Raw genomic sequence first — 20,353 nt, forward strand, 5'->3', positions numbered from 1 at the left:
CCATTTATCTGTTTGCTACAGTGTGTTGAATTCATGGTAATGTATATTTAAAGACATTTAAATGAGTGAAAATTGGAGGGGAGAATATAAAAAAAAGTCTAAGCAACCAATATTTTTGCGACCCCCATGCAGTACCTCCCTTGACCCCCTGTTGAAGGCCTCTGCCATAAGATATTTGAATTTTAGGTAATTTATGTTTTTTGTGGTGAAAATCAGTTGCCTTCCTCAAGATTTCAGGCTGAAGAAGCCGCAGCTAAATAAATTAGAATAAAGCCCCTAACCATATTTATCTTTGAGATGCTCCATGTTTCAGGACCATCTTTATCTCTGTTTAAACAATAGTGATATAAAAATGACTTATTTAAAAAAAAATACTTAACAGGATTTGATTTGTTGTAAAACAGGATAAAATACAGGTAAAATTGTAAATTAAACAAAAACAGCAAAAGGCTGTTTTACTGGAAGACGGTGTGGTAGGAAGGGCACTGGTGGGATTTCATGTACTTGATAGCAAACTTGAGCTCCTTGCTTTTCTTGTCCCACTTGTGAATGGACATAAGCAACAGCTGCTGGTCCACTTTGCGTCCCATGATTAGGAAGTTCGAGCCAAGGTTCTCAAGCTGGGAGCATGGGCAGTTTGCTCCATTCTTTATGTACAGGGTCAGCTTCTTCAGGTCCTTCTTCCTCAGTATGCCCTGCTTGAAAACTTTCTTCTTCTTCTGTGCAGCAATTAGCTTTCTATCACCTTTTTCCTTCTTGACTTCCTTGATTTTCATCTTCAGGACTAAATGAGAAGGAAAAAAAGGGTATTTAATGTAAACTCATATTGGATATTGTTTATTAAAACCTACATTTGGTGTAGCAGTATTTTAAGCAATAACTGCATTTACATGAAGCACACATGTTCAATTGAATCAATAAATTTATTCAAAATAATTTATTATAATTTCATTCTTGAAGATAGAAGTTACTGTATGAAGAATCCTTGCTCATAAACCTTGGATATGAGTATACATATTGGCAGGCCCTTGTGAATCTCACTGTTATATAAAGGAATAAACACAACAAATGATATTCAAAGTAACACTGCCAAAAATGTTGTCCTAAAAAATAATAAATAAGAAAATTAGATAGTGCAAGCTGTTGCAAATTAAAATTCTGAAAATGATTTTGTGTTTGTTTGCGGATCTTTATAATAAAAACACAACTTATAACAGTTCTTTCTTCAAAAACATCGTATGGAGCAGATATACCGTATGTCTTTTGATATAAGAAAAAGCACAAAAAAACAAAAAACTAATAGCTATTGCAAAAAGTTTATGCATGATAGATAAATGAATAGGTTTAATACATCAACATTGCTGTTGTGTGAATTAGATTTTCATTTACTATAAGCATCAGACTCAAATAGATGGCAAACTAATCACTATCAACTACATTACTTTGTTGTTTCATCCTCTATATATGGAAAAGATTATTAAAGTGTCTTCTTTTAGGCCGCCATGTATAGTATGGTAGCATATTTTGTTGTTATTTTTAGTGCATCTCCATTAATACATCTCTGTCCAACAGATTCATGAGAATTTGAGTCAATATGCCAGGTTTATATTTGATTCAAAAGGATTGGTGTGCCAAGTTACTACATATAAGAAATGATTTGATGATCAACATAAAAGTGAAACAAATGTTGAGCATTGTTGTGAAACCAAATTGCTATCTGTCTACACTCTCAGTGACACTGTTTACATAATCCATCACTCTTCCAGAACTTCAATTAGATTTAAGGTTTGTCTCTCATTCAAGGTGTGTTGTGACTTGTGTTTTTAAGCAAATCTGCTTAAGAAAGCACATGACAAAGCCTTAATTGTCAGTGTGATGAAATACTTTTTGAAATAGTTTCTGTCTCACTGAGTGTTGTGTTTATAGGTTCATTTTTTCTCATGTAGGAGATTAAAATTTAAGTGCCAACTATTTCCAAGGAGAATTTGCAGTGTAACCCCTTTTGACAGGGGAAATTAATCATAGGTTGGGCAAAGGCACAGTGCTGGAACGAGACATCTCCATTCGTCTAAGTCTGCTGGAAGATCGCCATGTCACTTTTCATCTGCTTTTCTGTGGTTGCATAAACAATACTAATTACATTCTGTTACTGTACATGTAAAATGATAGGATGGTGGACCGAATTGCCCTTTATATTCATTGTAGCTCAAATACAGTCACACGATGCTCAGTTTATGACTCCATACCTGAACATAAGTGCCTGTTTATGAATGACTGCATTTATGTGCATGCATTTATTTAGTGAAGGTTTGAACCATTTAATTGCCCCCCTTTTTTTTCATTTCACTTTAAATGCCCACCCGTGTTCAGTCATACTTAGAACTAAGTAAGGCGATGGGCCCCACTGCACAGCCTGGCCAGCATCTTTGTGACAAGCCATACCTACTTCTTTATACAAACTTGGTCTCCTTACTATGAGTATAGAGATGTGTGCTGTCATTGTGAGGAGAAACAGATTTTCTTTAAAGCAAAAAAAAACAAAAAAACACAACCTTAGGATAGGGTAGGATGCAACCACTGGTTTTATGTAATATAAACATAGTTTAAGGATCTTAGAATGTATAAGAATCATGCATCAAAACCAAACTAAATTAAATCAATTTAGGGGTCTTTAGGCTGATCTAGTATGATCTATTTGAATACCATTGTAGAGCATTTATTCTGTTGATCTCTAATACATATCACATTCATTATCCATTAGCATCTGTCATCCAATCAAATACAGTCCCAACTCATAAAACATATGCACATGGCTGTCTATGCAAATTCATATAGAGCCACTGTTGTAATAACATAAATGAAAATGAACTACATTCCCTAAAAATGCAAAAAAGACCAGTATATGCAATCATGCAGTTCACCATTAAAATAGGTGTATCAGGATTAAGTGAGCAGCACCTCCTCTCCTTAACTACTCTCTCCATAGGTGGTCAGTGATTGGCAGGAGGGAAAGGAGATGGAGTTTATCCACATTGTATACTGATGATGGGAGGCGTATATAGCAGAAGGCTGGGGGCAGATCACCGCCAGAGTGTTAACCAATTGTTGTATGCCTTGATCGACCACTGTCTCACGACAACCCTTTCTTGTTCCATGTCCTAACGCTTTGTCTCCTGTGCCCCGAGGTTGCCCCAATCCGGATCCCACTCCAGTGCACCTCTCAGTCACAAGCTTTTTCTCAAGCTTGTGATTGAGAGGTAAGTCTGGCAAGTCTGGATCTTCCCTCCATCCCTTCCCCATTGTTTTTCTTCCTGGCTGAGTATTTGCAACATTGCCAGCATCTAACCTTCCCCTCTCTGCCCCACGGTTACCCCCTCGTCCTCGTCTCTGCTTCCCCAACTGCTAAGAGTTCAGGTGCTCTTTTAATGAGTTCCGGTTGGAATTTAAAACATTTTCCTGAAGGGTGGATCTGGCTGAGCAGTACTGCCGTCTGTGTGTGCTCCAGCAGCTCAACCGTCCTGTGGTGGACTTCACTATTCAAATGGGCACCGCAACTGGCTGAGAGCCCTGTGCTCTTCAGGTTGCCTTTTTTTTTTTTTTTTTTTTTTTTTTTTCAAGCACCGGATGAACACCTTATGGACAAGTTAACCTGTCTTAAGAAACCCGGATCGCTAGATGGTTTAATCTCGCTTACGACCCGGTTGGACAACCAAATTAGAAATAGGACATGATTGTGCTCGGAATGGGTACTATCTCAGTAGATCTAAGCAAGCCTCCTTGCATACAGTAAAAGCATGTCAGATGTAATCATCCACATTGACTTTCAATGAGCGCTAAATGCCACAACCTCATCCCACATGATTTTCAATCGGATTGGACATAAAAAAAATCAGATTTGGTGTGTTCTGGCCTTAAACAGAATTCCCCAGGGTGGATGAGTGGAAGACAGCCTTCAAGACCCGTCTGGGGCATTTTGAGCAGCTGGTCATGCTGTTTGCTCTCTGCAATGCTCCCTCCGTCTTCTAAGCCCTCATTAACCATGTTGTCCTTGATTTCCTAAATCTCTTAGTCTATTTGGACAAAAGACATTCTGTCTATTGTCTATTTGACATTCTGATCTATTCAATGAACCTTTCTGAGCTTCAACAACATGTACGAGTTGTCCTTCAACATCTCATGGAGAACAGACTGTTTGTGAAGGCGGGGAAGTGCAAGTTTCAAAAAACCCTTCAGTCTCTTTCCTTGGTCTTATCCTCAAGGGTGGGAGGACTGATTATGGCCTAGAGGAGATCAAAGCACTCCTCAAATGGCCCAAGCTGGACTCTTAAAGACAGCTCCAGTGCCTTGGCTTTGCCAATTTTAAACTACGTTCTGGAACCCAGTGACCGACGCCACTTTCCACGAGTTAAAGCAGAGATTCTCCCAGGCACTCATTTAGTTCATCCGGAAGTGAACCAAGATGGGTGCCTTCATCTTAGTTCACAGAAACAATGATCCCTCTACATAGATGTGTCGGCCGCTGAGATTGGAGCAGTTCTCTCCCAACACTCTGATGAAGATCACAAGCTCCACCCTTGTGGATAATTTTCCTGCCACTTATCACCAGCTGAGCGAAACTATGACATGGTGGACAGTGAACTGCTGGCCATCAAACTGGCTGTGGAGAATTGAAGCCACTGGCTGAAAGGTACAGACCAGCCAGTCTTAATCTTGACAGACCATAAGAACCTTGCCTCCTGTGCCTCCAGGTTGCCTCACTTTGGATCATATTCCGGTGTGCCTCTTGATTGCAAGCTTCCCAAGCCCTGGTGAGAACTACTCTGGTTCACCAGCCAGCAACAAGATCACTCTGCCACCCTGGCCGCTCTGATGGATTGCTCCCACCCTCCATTGGCCAGCTCTCCTGCCTCACTGCCACCCACTCCACATGGTCCACTCCAGCAACCTTGTCAGCTGCTTGCCTGGCTGGATTCTCCCGCCACCGCTTCCCTGACGGTTTTCTTCCTGAATGAGTTGCAAGCAACGCAGCACCCAGAAGTATTTGCACTGTTGCCGGCATCTAACCTTCCCCTCTCTGCCCCACAGATACCCTTGCCTCCGGACCTAAACCACATTGCACTCAGGCTTATATGTACAGATACATATACAGAATATGTGTATATGTGAATATATTTTATCTCTTTTTATTTTAATTTTTTATATTTATTATATTGTATAGTTGGATGTGTGTATATATCATGTAAAACTGTAACTGGAGTGTGTAACAAAAGTAATTTCCCTGTGGGATTATTAAAGTATTTCTGATTCTGATTCTTATGTTCACAAGCCATTGAATAGACAATCATATTTGACATTTTCTTGTAGTGAGCAGAAATCCTGTTTCCATTAATAACAGTAGGCCTCTAACGTTCTGAAGCAACCACACTATTAACAGATATAGGTGTTTTTAACACCCACCCAATTTGAAGTAACCCTCACCTAATTTGCATACCCAAATGGAAAAGCAAATAACTGAGGAACTGTAAGCCAAAATTACATGTGTGATCGATCATCTACAACACCTTCTAGTTACTGAGAATATAAAATAAATAAAATATGAAAATAGTGCAACTAAAACACAGCCTAAGCTGCATCAGTTCAAAGATGACTCAACGTTTTTTTTTTCTTCTCAAAAATAATAGGTCTTTTTTGTACTGCAGTAATAAAGACATGCTTGAGAATATGAATGTCTCATTGTATTACATTGGTTCTAAATCATGTCAGCCTACAAATGCAAAAAAAAAAAAAAAAGACCTCTAGCTACAACAGTTCCACAGCTGTGCAGCTTTGAACTTTTGGTGTCACCAGCGTTTACAAACCTCTCCAAATGTGCCAAATGCTTTTACTCAACCATTTGACCCATTGGGTAACACTGAAGCATTTTGATGGCCACAAAACATTTATGAAGCAAGTATTTTTCCAATTTTTTTTTTTCAAAATCAGCGTATATACAAAATGTAACATCTATGAACCTAAGATAACATAAAAATGTATTTAAAACATTGCGAAACAGCTGATTTTCAAGCTAAACTAAGCTCCACTGACTTTTCTGAAATGTATTTTGTTTATTTTTTTGGCCTTAGGCATTGTTATAAAACAAAATGAGCATCCAAACTTCAGAAATATTGGAGCCTTGTTAGTAAACGGCTTCAAATTGTGCGCACTGATTCAGTATTAGCATTGTATTTCTTACCCTTGTATGGAACCTTATTTCATTGGCTACAAAGCCAAACAGGCCATGTGGTCTTAACCAATAACTGCAGGACTCTATGAGGCGTAATATCGCTCTACTCGGTGTGTCATTGGCTGACAGGGAAGGAGTGCTTGTGAGACTTTATTGGCTGTCCCTGACTCAAATCAAGTCATACAAAGATGTGGAGACTTTTGTCTTGTAGGTAGGAAGATCATGTAAAAAGAAAAAAGAAAATTGCAGGCATAGCCTTCAGGAAGTCAGCTTTATTAACAAAATGCTATCAGCTAACATTTCTGACGTCAAAAAACGGACTTTATGTTGCGATTTTCTCATCGTGGAATGTTTTTTTTATGAATATGCTGGATTACTTTTATTCTTTGGACCCTGGACGAATTGAAGATTGAATTTATAAAAACGCTTCTGGATGCCTTCAAAGGTAGGTTGTCGTGGCTCCTTTGTCATATTTATAGTTTACCATGCTGCTATATCTGTGTTAATTGTGCTGTATTACTCGATGTGTCCAAAAAAAAAAAAAAAAAAAAACATGTTGGTTAAATTGTGGAGAATCTAAGCTTTCCAACAATGTCTAACATGTCTATATGGGTAAAAATTTGACCATTATCATTTTTATGCGTTCTGAGTTGTTAGATGTAAATGCTATAAAAACGGTTGCCGATGATCGGGTGGATTTTGAGAGGCTAAGATTTTCTAATATGTAAGCTATATGTCTGCAGTTTTTTTAAACTAGATCAAGCTTCAGAAATTGTGGACATTTTCTGCATTTTTCCTTTGTTCTTTGGTCACCTGTTGTTTTCACTTTAAGAACTTTACCAAGTTTTAGATATTGTTCTGGGCTTTTGTTTTGGTCACTTCCTGGCTGAGTTGATGACTGGTTGACAGACAACTCCTCCTAAACTTTACCACCATTCCATCCTTTCCCCATTTGTGGAAAATTGCCTCTCATAGTGTTTCTATGATGTCCCATTTCCGTGTGATTTAGCAACACTTTCCAGGCTGATTATTAATAAGGTTGTAACCGATCTGGTTTGAATCTCTATAGATTTGATCATGGTGTTTTGCATGTTCAGATCTTTCAGGCTTCAAATTGTCAGGTAGGTTCTATTGGTTATAAGCTGAACTGGAAACTGTTGCAAAAAATGCGACTACAACCGATAAGTTGGGATTTTATTTTTATCACACAAGTTAGAAATGGTTTGAATTTACAAAGATGGATGATATTAAAATACGTTTGAAGAACTAAACATTTAGTAAGGCAATGAAGAAGAAAAGTACTTTTTCACAGTGCTCTATGTGTATCGATATTTTTGTCTTTTTGGAAATCTCTAACTTACCAAAGTCACTCGCACAATAATGTTCCATGATGTTGTCTGCTTTCAGCTCGTTGTCACATGGAGGGCACACCTTCGACACTAAAAAGACAACACAAAGATTCCTCATCAGTTGCAATAAATTACATTTCTTTAAATCCAAAATATCTTATTTAAAACCTCATAAATAATCAAGAGCAGTCAGAATAAACTTGGTTCAAGAAGTAAAATGGCTCAGTAATGTTCCAGAACTAAAATAATTTTTCTCAAAAATACCTTATTTTATGCTCATTTTTGAGTTAAAAGAGCAAAAATCTTTTTTATGTTTACTTTTCTTTACATGAACCAAATGTTATTTTTTTCTAAATAAATTTTTCTTTTTAATTTGTGTAAATTTTACTCAGATAAATCTCCTTTGGATATGAAACCTTGAACAGTTTTGGCCTACATATTTGCAGCCCCCCTGGGTCCTCTTGTCAGAGGATATTAGCTACGAGGCAAATACTAAGTCCAGGAGACTGATTGATGTTTGCCCTGGAGAAAATGTTTCTATTCTGCCCACTTGTATATTTTTGTGGTTCAGGCGTGGTCTGGCTGTGCAGAAAGGTAAACGCTGTGGAAGGAGCTGCTGAACATAGTGAAAATTGATTCAGTCCACAGACACAGGCAGCACTTAAGCCACATAGCAGACACATTGTGAAACAGCAAGTAGACCAAAACCAATGATTCCTGTTCATCTGGAACTCAAAATGTATGGTCACGCACGTTGAGATTAAGAACATGTTTGGCCTTGTTTATTTTGATATGGAGTCTTGTGACTTTTTTACAATGAAGACACAACACGGAAGAAAAGAAGCAAAGAACACAACAGGATTTTTTTTGATAGTATGGTACAGCTGCTCTATTGTTTTTACGTCTAAACAGTGTCAGTTCTTGCATGGTTGTCGGACCATCCTTTTGTAATACACATTATGTGAATTCAACTTAGTATATTGGATTAAGTAAATGCATTTACACAATACTGGGTTATGAAAGAGATCAAATAAATCTTAATGATTAAACTTCTCCAAAAATTTAAACTCTTCTCATATTTGTAGTTTCTTTTTTGGGTGATGGAACACACACACGCAGAAATATGTTCTATTACTATTGCAATCCCCTATTAGTGATAAAAACATAAACTATAGAAATATTCATCATTACTCGTACACTATTTTGTACAAATTCATCTGTACAACTTTCCCAAACTGATCACAACAATTCTGTGTTGATGTCATCACTAAGAAAAGAACACCCCATGTTTGCAGTTTTTAGTCAAGGTGAAGAGTTAAAAAACAGAGTTTGTAACAAGATATAAGATCAGTTGGAACATGTTAATTGCTTATTCGTTTTTTTTTTGTTTTGTTTTTTTTATGTACTGCATCCCACAAGGCAATCCAAATATGCCAACGGCAAGGCATTTGGTTCAGGCTTTAAGCATACTCTTGGTAGCTGTGTTGGACAACAGTTGGACCATATTCTCTCAATAGATGAACTGCTCTAGAGTTTGTTTGATACTCTACAAATCCAACTTTCTCCAGTGGGCTTGGCACCATAGTTTTGATCTGCACTAATGTAATTTACATTGTTCAGGTGGAGTTTGACAGAAACTAAAATACCTCAGCTTAGAAGACACTGTTTAACACAAAGAGAGAGAGAGAGAGAGAGAAAGAGACAGAGAGAGATATAACAAACAATGGGGAGAATTACACTGTGTAAACAAAGGTTATTATTGTAAGCTGTTGAGTCTAAAACCCCAGTTTTCCAAAAATTACCTCATATGCTGCGTATTACTAAAATAAATGATGAACATATCAAAATTTTAAACGTCTAATAATGTTATTTTACAGTGTCTGCTCTCTGATGCAACACATAGACCCAAACCTTAATACAAAAGACTGATGACTTAGAAAAACATCTTAAAAAAACGAAAGAAACTCAGGAATCAGGGGAATGTTGAAGTATAAACTAGCAAAAGCGAACAAGGAAACAACAACTTAAATACCATAGGGAAGGGAAAGACTACACGGAAAACAGGCACATATTTTGACTATAACAGCTGACATCCTGTCTGCAACAAAAATAAATAACCAATGCTGCCATCAGGAACATATGAAAAACTGAATATAAATCCAAATTAAATCTTTTGACTTACTAGTACTTACTGAGCAGTCAGAATCAGTTAGAATTTGCATTTGCAGGAAAACACTAAATGGTTGTAAAATTGGACATAAGATTCTTATTGATGCATCTTTATCTGTCCTTTTCTGCCTACACATCCCTAAAGAGAACCCCCTATTTTTTTCCTTCAATGAATATATTCACATAATCCTAAAACAGTTGGTAATAATTTACATCAACCACTAAACCAAAAGGAAAAGAACGTAGGTCAAGCTGTAATTTTAGAATGGGAGTGAAAACTGTGTCACACGATTCTTCTCCTCACCATATTTACAGTACGCATTAAGAGGGCAGTCAGATCTGATCTGAGTCAGCTTGTATGAAGGGAAAACAGGACTTTTCTTTTTTAAAGTGCACTGCTTAAACAAGAGCAACATTTTTCTGTGGCTAACTCGCTGCGATATCTAAAATATGCCTTCCTTCAAGAGCTTACTGTTCTCTCTTTGTTCAATCATGTCTGTTACTCACAAACACACCCATTCAAATGCACATGGGAGAGTTGCTGTGCAATTCAGGCTCTGGGTTAAAAGTCAGGGTTCAGAGGTTATCACCTTGGTCCAGACCCCAGTGTCTGGACAGATAATGAGGGGGTCAAAGTTCTGCATGCTATGCTGCTTGGGTCATGGGGAGGTGAACCTCCCAACCATCACTGAGTGTAAGTCTGTGTGAATCTCCAGGGTAGCTGATAGTGCTGTTGTAGAGTAATTGACAGCTTTTCCTTCAGGGAGTTCCTATGCTTTCTTAGACAGACAGTCCCTTTAGTTTCAGATCCTAATTTGCTACTGCTTACTCTGGGAAAGTTGCATACAAACACCTAACACCAACGCAGAAAAGACAAAACCAGTCTTTACTCTATCTTTACATTTTTTGGTAAACAATTGTAAAGTAAGGATGAAAGGAATTTCATTAATTTGTTTGACAATGCAAAACAGAAATTTGTTTTGCCGTACACTTCAATTAGTAAACATCTGTCTGTCTGTCTGTCTGTCTGTCTGTCTGTCTGTCTGTCTGTCTGTCTGTCTGTCTGTCTGTCTGTCTGCACTGAGAGATAAACTAAAGGCAATTGTTCACATTGGATTTTATGTGCAATATGTACATAAATGTCTAATATGTACTGATAGAGTTAATGGGGACTAATCTCAAATGATTTTCATCATTAATATTTTCTAATTGTTAAAACAATATAGGAAACCTTTAACTTCCTGCACTATGTTTTGGTCAAATACTGGAAACCCTTTTAGATACATTTAAATAATGGTTGCAATATGAGAGAATTTGAAAAAGTTCAAGTAATAATAAGACTCTAAGCATTGTAACTCTTACAGTTGCATCTTATGTAACCTCTATGGTAAATCATTTCACATGGTGGTATCCTGGCAGGATGCCATGCTATGCTGATGCCAGAGCATGTGTTAGAAAAAAACAGTCCCTCTAGAAACTCACTAGGCTTGGACTAAAGATCTCTATTTTGCTACTGCCTCATAACTTGAGTCTGTCAGGGGAATTACCTTCATGTTCTCTCAGGAACCAATCAGTCTCATGGTTAGTCTGTTATTTCCTGTGTTTTTGGATTTATATGTTTTGCCAACATTATTTGCTATCTATAAGCTCGAGGTAAAGAAGAAAAATCTGAGCTGATATTTTCTGCTTTGTAGTCCTGTAGAGTTATCAGCGACTCCAACAAATCTGCTTTAGCCTTCATATAATTATTGTTAAAGATGATGAGAAGACTCCTGGTCAATGATTAAGAGAAAGAGGAAAAGGCTGATCAGAGCTGTATGAATAAGGAGGTGGTCCTTTTGAAAGTACTGCTGTTAATCTTCAAACAGAGAGCCTGAGTGGAAATGGAGAGCGGCAAGAGTCCAAGAATTTAACTCCACTACTTTACTTAGTCAGAGCTCCAAAGTTAATCACTCTCTCTGATTCAGTCCCTCGCTGCTGCTGTTTCTGCTCTCTGTCGTTCCTCCAGATGAATTTCCAGTAAAGTCATATTGATATTGTTAAATGTTCAGTCGAAAAATTTTAACAGTTTTTTGTTTCAACTTTCTGAAGGTAAACATCGAGCAAAAAAGTCCCTTTAAGCCTGTAAAAAAAGACTGTTAAATGTAAAAACACATTAAAATCCATTGAATTTAATATTTGTAAGATGAAAAATAATTACCTACATTTTATGAAATACACTTGATATTGAACATTATCAAGCTTCTAAAAAGACAAACATCCCTTCTCCTTTTTGTCATTGTATGACATTTATCTATCCTTTTCATTTCCTGCAGACAGCCACTTGAAGACCAAAAAAGCACTGTAAATCACAGATTCTGTTTACAGCTCTTGGCAGGCTTTATTGACAACAGTATTGCAGCTGAATGAATTTCAGATGGACTATGTGTGATTATGTATGCTTCTGTTCTCTGTCTCTCACCTCAGGCATGAACATGCACATGTCCTTACAAAAAAGGGCAACCTGATCTAACAGTGTGATAATCTGATTCTCTTACATGTCTCAAACTTTGGCTTATACCTCATACTGAACCTTTTAGTCATAACAGCAGCACTGATGACATGAAATAGTTATGTACAAGAGATGAAATGCACGATGTGATTTATGTGCGAGGACCTCACATCTGTTTAAATGTGGCATGCAGACAGACAGAGGAGAGCTTAAACCTGGCCCAGAGGCAGGCCCCCTGAGGGCCCTAAAACAAAGCACACTCCTCGCATCTCAAGAAATCCTATACAGAAAAGAAAATGTCTTCTCAAAAGGCTTCGGCCGTCTTCCAAGCATAGAGCATTGGATCACATTTTCCTTTTCATATGGCAGCCAGGGTCACATGAGAAGAGCCCATTGTGCTGCTGGAGACCTGACAGTTTTCCCTGTCTCCTTTTAACATGGTTGCAAACTAAACTGACCACATCAAAGAAAAAACAGTGAGGACAGGCAATACCTTTCATGTCATTCATTACTTTAAGCTGGCACATTTAAATGGTATATAAAATTATAAGGGGTTTGAAATTTTGGAATCAGGAAAAAGAAAGAAAAGGAGCTGAAAAATGTGGGTTAGTTGTAACCGATATCTCCAACATTACTACAAGAGTATTGCAATTACATGCTATTTTAAACAGACACACACAAACATGATACACACACACACACCAAAAAAAAAAAAGTCATGCCCAGAGTGAACCTGAGCTCAGGTGGTCTTAAAGTCCCTCTAACCTTGTTTTCTTTTTTGCAGTAGCACTGAGGTGGAAAGTGAATCTGACTCTCCTGTGAGTTTCCACAGGCACCCTCCAACCGTGATGTATGGTGTAATTGCAGAATAGCTCTGACAGCATCTGGGCCTCCCAGTCAGGGAGAGCAGCAGGTAGCACAGTGCATAATTCCACTAATTGTCAAGACTCTCTGACATTTGGCTAGATTACTTGAGGTTCTTTCTATGATCTGGAGTGAGGAGAATTGTCTGTGTCCTCCGGTGACACTAAGGGTTCCCAGAAAACTCTCTTCTCAAAGTTCTTAGCTGAAATTCCTGTTTTATTTTTGCTGGCTGGATTTATGTATTTCTGCATGGGTGTGTTTGTATGTGTGTATGTGTTTGTAAGCCAAATACTTGGCCTCGGAATGGCCCCATCGGCACATCTAAAAATCTTTGAATCTTAACAAAATGTCACTAAGCCTCCAAGCGAGAAATTATAGCTGTTTCATCTCAGTTTCAAAGTCAAACATTCATGCTGGCCACAAAAAAATTCCCACAAAAACAGAACTGTGAAATTGTGCACCATTTTATAATGATTATCTGGTCATTTTTTATCTGGTTCGTCTTTTTTTCTAGCTTTTATTGAAAATAAACACAATAAAAGCATCAATTTATTAGTTTGCTCAGACCTTCTAACCATTATTTGATTAAATTAAAGTAAGAAAATGCTTCTCTCTTTTAAGAATATTCTAAAACTTTAAGCTGCTCTCCTTTTTATGGATAGCATGTACAAGAAAGAATTAGAACTCTGTAGAGCAAGAATGTCAAATAGTTGACACCACTCCTAAGAAAATAGAGCAGAACTTTTTTCTCCTCAAATGGAACAAATCCGTTTCGTTTTAATTCACTTGAGAATCATCCAGCAATAGTTTCACATTTTTTAACAATGTATTTGCTGACAATTACATATCAGAGTGTTGTAAGCATTTGTGATAAAAAGCCAAGGCATGCCCTAAAGCTGCACGATTAATATGCTTTTCTCATTTATTTTAGTGGTTTAGGGAATTAGAGGTATCTTAAAAATAGATAAAGGAATAACTAAAGACAATGAAACTGTGTGGAGGGAAAAATCAAGAAGCAGTAACAGCACACTGCAAAAACAATCCAGAAATAAGTAAAAAAATTCTTAAATTAAGTATATTTACCCTTAATTTGAGCAGGTAAATAAGATGATCTGCCAATGGAATGAGTATTTTTACTCATAAAATAAGATAGTTAGATAATATTTACTTGAAATAAGACGATAAAATAGTTTTTTCTTATTTTAAAAGGAAATTGTCTTGTTCCATTGGCAAAGTGTCTTACTTACCTCCTCAATTCAAGGAAAAACACACTTATTTTAAGAAAAAATTACTTATTGAGATTTCTATTTTTTGCAGTGCAGTGATGCTAGGTTATTTGAGGATTATAAAGCCTTCCTCCAACCTTTAAAGAAAGCAAAAAGCCAGGCAATTCTTCTGCAGCAACAAGCAGCTATTCTCTAGTTTTACTCTGTGCTGCCTATCTTCACCCTCCTCCTTCCCCCTCCTTTCATTGCTCTCAATTCATCTCTCTTAGGAACAATCGAATGTGGTTATACCATTCGCCACCCACCCTGCTTGTTCCGACATGTTTGGCTAATTATCGGAGCTCAGTAATTGGCATTCTAGTTAATTGGCCCACTGTCTGCCAGAGCCAACAAAAGACCATGTAGACCTGGACACAATGCAGACTGACCCCTTCTCACTGAGTCTCTCTTCGCTCTGTCTGCTTTGTGAAGAGGCTGCATATATAGCATGACACACCCAAATACAAGAATATGAATATAGATCTATGCATTTTACTTTCAATTAACCCTGACATCAGAACTTTTGCTTTGGTATTATGTTTAAATGTTACATTTTTATTTATTGTACTTTTATTTATTCAGTAACTCATAACAGGACAGGTTTGAGCTACTTAAAGTGACATTAAACATTCACCATTAACTCATTTGTGAGACTGATTGATTTGGTGAGGCTGGGTTTCTGCTGATAAAGGTGAGTGTGCTCATATGTAAGTGTGCTGTGATACAACATCACAGAGCATTTATCTTAACTTGGTGAAGAATCTGGTAACTGGAGTCTCTTAGTCTCCCATCCTCGCCTCCCCTGAAGGCGTATGAGCTCTGAACTGTCAACTTGAAAACTTTCCCCTTCAGCCAACTCAACTACCCTCCACCCCCCTCAAAAAGCCCACATTCTGATCTCCTCTTGTCTCTTCCTTAAACTTTCACATAACTACTGCAGGAAATACACATAACCTTGTGCTATGACAGTTTTGTAAAGAGCTTGCACATTTATTTAGAGCAGTGGTAACAGGTGGTTACTTCTTTTAAAGCAAGCAGATTTTTTTCATTGATTTATTTTTTTAACAGTAGCCCTTTTTAACAGGGGTGTCTGCATTTCACTTAACATTTTTTTCAGACACCATTTATTGGAAGCCCATGTTGATATAACACTTTATTAAAAGAGGTTTTACATGTCTATGAAAAAAATATGCAAATCAAAACTTTTTTTTTAACAAACTTTGTTACAATTTTACCTTTAAAACTTTTATCAAAGTTGTCCTTAGAGATTGACCTGTCAGCCATCCATGGATCTGGATAATCTAAAAGCATCATGCAGTTTTATCAGTGATCAGATGGTCAATTAATACTATTAACGCTGAATCTATTTAGTAAATAATAACATGCTTACACACCTTTAGTTTATGAAGACAATGACCAACTTTATGCACTTTTTGTTTCATTAAAAACAGATATTTGGGCATTGCTTACATATACAGTATATGGGGACAATTGTATAATCCCTGTTAGATTATGGTACAAATTGCCCTGTCGAAGAACCTGCAACAAAGTTTTGTCTTGCTTAGGTGTTAGAATCGTTACAACAGAAATTATAGATTTGGTCAAAATCTAACTCTGCAGGTTAACCAAGTGTGCAGGTCATGAAGTAGTAAGGATGAAGATCCTGGACCTACCTGGAGGCTGAGTGGCGTGGTTCCCCGCAAACTGCATTGGAATGCAGAGATCATTGTCAATTGGGAATTTGTCGCAGGACAGCATCTCTGGCCAGGGGAAGCCATAGGTCTCCATCACCGGAGCACAGCTGTTTCTGACGGCCTCGCACAATGAGCGGCACGGGTAGATGGGCCGGTCCAGACATACGGGTGCAAACAACGAACACAGAAAGACTTGAGTGTCAGCATGACACCTTTTGGCCAGAAGGGGCACCCAGCTCCCAGCCTGCTGCTTGACTTCTGGCATGGTTTCGTGATCCAGGAGGTTTGGCAACCTCATCTTCTTGTAGCCCACATTGAGGCAGAGGCGCAGGTCAGCTGGTATGTCCACACACTGTGGTTGCTTGGTGTAGAAGCGACCGTTGTGGAAGTTGTCTGACTGCCAGCTGTAGTAGTCATACTCATCTGCGGTAATGATGTTAGGGAAAAGGGAGAAGAGCAACAGGCCCAATGGCAGGCTAAATAAACTCTGGGTTAAAGCAAACCTTGGGATATTTTGTCCATATGCCATCCCTTTCTGAGTTCAGACCTGTTAATCAAGAAGGATGTATCCAGAAGTCTCCAAAGCAACCTAGTGGGAAAGAAAGCTCAGAGAAGTTTTCAACAAGTGGCCAGGCTTACAAACTGTAATCCTTTTTTTGCTCTCCTGAGAATGGATGCTGCAAACTGAAGAAAAAAAAAAAACAACAAAAACAAATTAACAAAAGTTATGAGAAAAAAACTTTTGAAATATCTTCTTTCAAGAAAAGGCTGTCCTTAAAGCCTCTCTTTTTACAGGAGTCTCAGCTATTTGAAGGGGTCACAGCAGCCAGAGGCAGGTGAGCACGCAGGTAAGACCTCTTATCATCCAAGTTTCTCACTCTCCTGCATTTATCTTCTCTTCATGCTTTCTAAAGCCCACTCCTGCTTTCTATCAGTGTGTGGCTGTGAAGAGGAGTACCTAGATTTTAAGAGCTGTTGGTGACTGCTCTCCTCAGCTGCCTCCCCCCCACAACAGGCTCCCAGACAATTCATCTTCCTACTGGCCTCCCCTGGACTCACTCAGAACAGCCTCAGCCAATCGCAGCCATGGAGGTAGGCTGCCACTGGCGTTCAGGACACTCCTTCTGCTACTTATTCTCAACAGAATCCCTCCTCTGGAGCTAGATAAAAAGAAAGTAAAGGAGAGAGCTCTTTTGCAAGTCTTCTCTGCTGCATATGTTTATCTAAAATACACAAACATACTTTTCTTAGATGAACACTAGATAATGTCAGAGGGTACCCAACATTGATCAACTAATTGAAAACTAAGAAGTTGCCTTTATACAGAACAAAGAGTCTCTGGCATTTAAGTTTGTTCACTTAATTAGCTTAAAACAGTCTGGCAGCAACCCTCTACTGGCATACAGAAGCATGCATTTTCAAGTTAAACTCTCATGCAAAGACTTCAGGGGAATGGATGAATGATTAGTGGGGAAAAGGCTGCAGCACTAGAGAGGTTATATGTACAGTAGATAGCTGTGCAGCTACAGGTGGCTAGGCGGCATTACAAGAGTTACTCTCTCCCTCCATCGTGTTGAGGCAGTGAGGACCTACATCTTTAGAATAAATTAAAGGCTACAGCATTGTAAACAAAATGTGGAATCTCAGTGTGTTAATGCATGCTGAATTTCATCTGTGCCATGCATTCATACATTGTCTCTTCTGAATTAAGTGTAAATGCAGCCTTTTTGTAAAGCTAAACTTTTTCCCAAAGCATACCAGAATAATTAAACATCTTCCAGCTGGTCACTTTTGACTTTAATGAGAAGAAAAGAGACATTTGATCCTTGGATTGCCATTATTAACTTATGGGAATATAATTATGGAAATTCAGAGACAGGCACATGAGTTCATGGCTAACGGTGAACTCCAATACAGCTCAGTGATTTTGTTTATTTTTTTGTCATTTAAAAATCAAGAAATAGAAAATGTTCACATAGATAAAATGACATCAAAAAGATGAAAGTTTTATCTGAGAACACCCTTTTATATACAGTAAGTCCAGATAATGGGGACAGTGAATGAGATTTCACTGACTCCTATTACTGGCTTTTCTCTGATTTTGTTAGTTTTTTTTTTTTTTCTACACTCTTGAGATACACTTAAAATCTCTCTTGACTTATTGGTGTGTGCACTGACATGGCTGATTGATTTTCTCGGGAATCAAATAGCTGGCAATAGAGAAAACATGTTCAGACCCCTTAGATCATTTTTCATACCCTGTAGTGTGGAAAGATGAGATAGCCTTTACTGACTTCCTGACAGCATTGCCTTTTGTAGATCTTAAAAAGTTATGGTCAAGCTTTTGAGTAATGTTGAGTGTTATTCCCAAAAAGTTTCTTTTATTATTATTTTTTCCATTGCTTTGTTTTCCCAAGAGTGCTGTTCAACAAGGGTGTTACTATGTTAACCTTTGAACGGCAGCTAATCAATATTACTCACAGCTAATAATTTGTAGACCTTACTCTTGCTAGGAGGGTTGGTTTATCTGTGCATACATTGGTATCTCTGTGAAGTAACTTGTATGCAGGTTAGTTTAGCAGTGACCCATTTTAAGACAGCCAGCATTTCCTCCAGATACAAACCCAATGTCCTGCCTTCAAGTCAGCAACAAAAGTGTTTTTCATGGTAATCAATCAACAATGGCTGTCTCCTCTTGTTCTCCTTCCCTATTACTGGCCCCTTTGGCCACCAGCCAATCAATTCCACTCTCAAATTTCCAGCCCTCTGATTGGACATGGGGTTATGAGATTAGGTCCAGCCTGTATTGTTGTGCCTAAAGGTTTAGCATGGTTTAAAAAGAGTGTCTCAGCAATTGTATGAGCAAGAGTGGGTGCATTAGAGATAGTGGTTTTGTGTGTGTCAGAGTGGCCGGCCACGCAGATATGCCCTCCATGAAGTATTTCAATTCTAAACCACACAAGAAGATGGTAGTGAGGACTTTAAGAACTAAAGATACATAGACATGTTCTGTTTCTTTTTCTGTTTTTCTGATTAAAGTTCCACACAAACGATGTATCAAAAAGATTTTATAAAAGTTAATACTCTCATTTTTATGAGTTTAAAAGAGAATAATATACTGAACAATTTGTGAAAAATTCAACAGCAACAAGTTTTACTCAAGCTGGCGAGACACAACAAACAACTACTGCATTTTATGCACAATACTTGCAGAAGTTATAGTGCATGCAAATTTCAACAGAAGAGTGTCTAGAAGTGTAGAAAAATTGCAACTGCAGTACTTGAGCTTTTGTCTGTGTTGGATCAAAGCTTTTACTTCAGAGGGTTTTATTTGTCTGGTGTACAGCTGCAGGAGAACATCTTAGTCACATGCTGAGAACATGGCCAGGTTCATGGAAGACTGGCAGATAAAATGTATAGAAGTTAGACTTTTATAGAACAAGGTTGGACCAGACCTACCAAATGTGTTTTCAAATGTCAACTATTTATATCCTAACAAATGATGAAAGCTATCTTGATTTCAGGTAATGACAGTATTGTTTTTTTGTTAAAAGGGTATAATGACTTACTCCTGTCTTTAGACAGTTATAATTTTGGTATATAATGTTTTGTTAGATCATTCTTTAATAAAGCAACATATATTCATGGGATTCTGGTTCAATTGATTCCTTTTCCTTTTTTTTTTTGGAGTATTTATACTCCAAATACTTATATGTTTTATTCCTAATAATTTCACTTCAAAGCTGTTTCTATTTCAGTTCATCAGGCTGACCTTTTTATTGTCAAACCAGGATTCTCATGATTCTTCAGGATTCTCCCTATTTGTGCTCTTTTAGTTGGAGACAACTGTTACTCCTATTCAGTAGGATTTTTTATGTATATTTCACTTTTTTTTCAATTAAAACTGTTTTGCTTTTACGTTGCCTGTTTCCTATCAGCATTTAACCATACTGAAATAACATGACTGTAGTGACATGCAACCATTTACCTCTTCTTAATTGTCTTAAAGGTAGATCAGTGTTATTCTCTTTATCTAGGAATTAACCAATTTATGATGTCCCATCTTCAGGTTATTTGTGATTCTGCTTCAAAAGTTATAAATGAAACTGGAAAAGTGACATACAATGTTTTTTTATTTTCTGTATTTTTTCCTCCCTTATATGCAAATACATACTGTTATATTAACGGTCAGTCAATTCTATTCAATTCAGTTTATTTATATAGCGCCAATTCACAACACATGTCAACTCAAAGCACTTTACAATTCAACTGTCTACATGAGATAAATATCTAGTAAA

The 20,353-nt window shown here is 37.6% G+C and overlaps 1 protein-coding gene across 1 annotated transcript; it reads right to left on the reverse strand.

Annotated features, from left to right (window-relative positions):
• Nucleotides 1-366: 366 nt before the first annotated feature.
• Nucleotides 367-17,067, reverse strand: sfrp5 (secreted frizzled-related protein 5). Its single transcript, XM_038296477.1, has 3 exons — nt 16,035-17,067; nt 7,585-7,662; nt 367-784 (listed from the first exon to the last, which is right to left on the reverse strand). Exons 1-3 carry the CDS (start codon nt 16,582-16,584, stop codon nt 456-458), a joined length of 957 nt encoding a protein of 318 aa, XP_038152405.1. The 5' UTR covers nt 16,585-17,067; the 3' UTR covers nt 367-455.
• Nucleotides 17,068-20,353: the final 3,286 nt, after the last annotated feature.

The sequence above is a fragment of the Cyprinodon tularosa genome, unplaced genomic scaffold, assembly GCF_016077235.1.
Source record: "Cyprinodon tularosa strain WSP-4 unplaced genomic scaffold, ASM1607723v1 ctg37, whole genome shotgun sequence".
In the NCBI taxonomy this organism is placed as follows: Eukaryota; Metazoa; Chordata; class Actinopteri; order Cyprinodontiformes; family Cyprinodontidae; genus Cyprinodon; species Cyprinodon tularosa.

Excerpts from the sequence above, each read along its gene's own strand:
- sfrp5 (XM_038296477.1), bottom strand. The coding sequence starts at position 16,584 with ATGGCATATGGACAAAATATCCCAAGGTTTGCTTTAACCCAGAGTTTA. Across the intron at positions 7,663-16,034 it reads CCACGCCACTCAGCCTCCAG|TGTCGAAGGTGTGCCCTCCA; the intron begins GTAGGTCCAGGA and ends TTGTCTTTTTAG. Across the intron at positions 785-7,584 it reads TTATTGTGCGAGTGACTTTG|TCCTGAAGATGAAAATCAAG; the intron begins GTAAGTTAGAGA and ends CTTCTCATTTAG.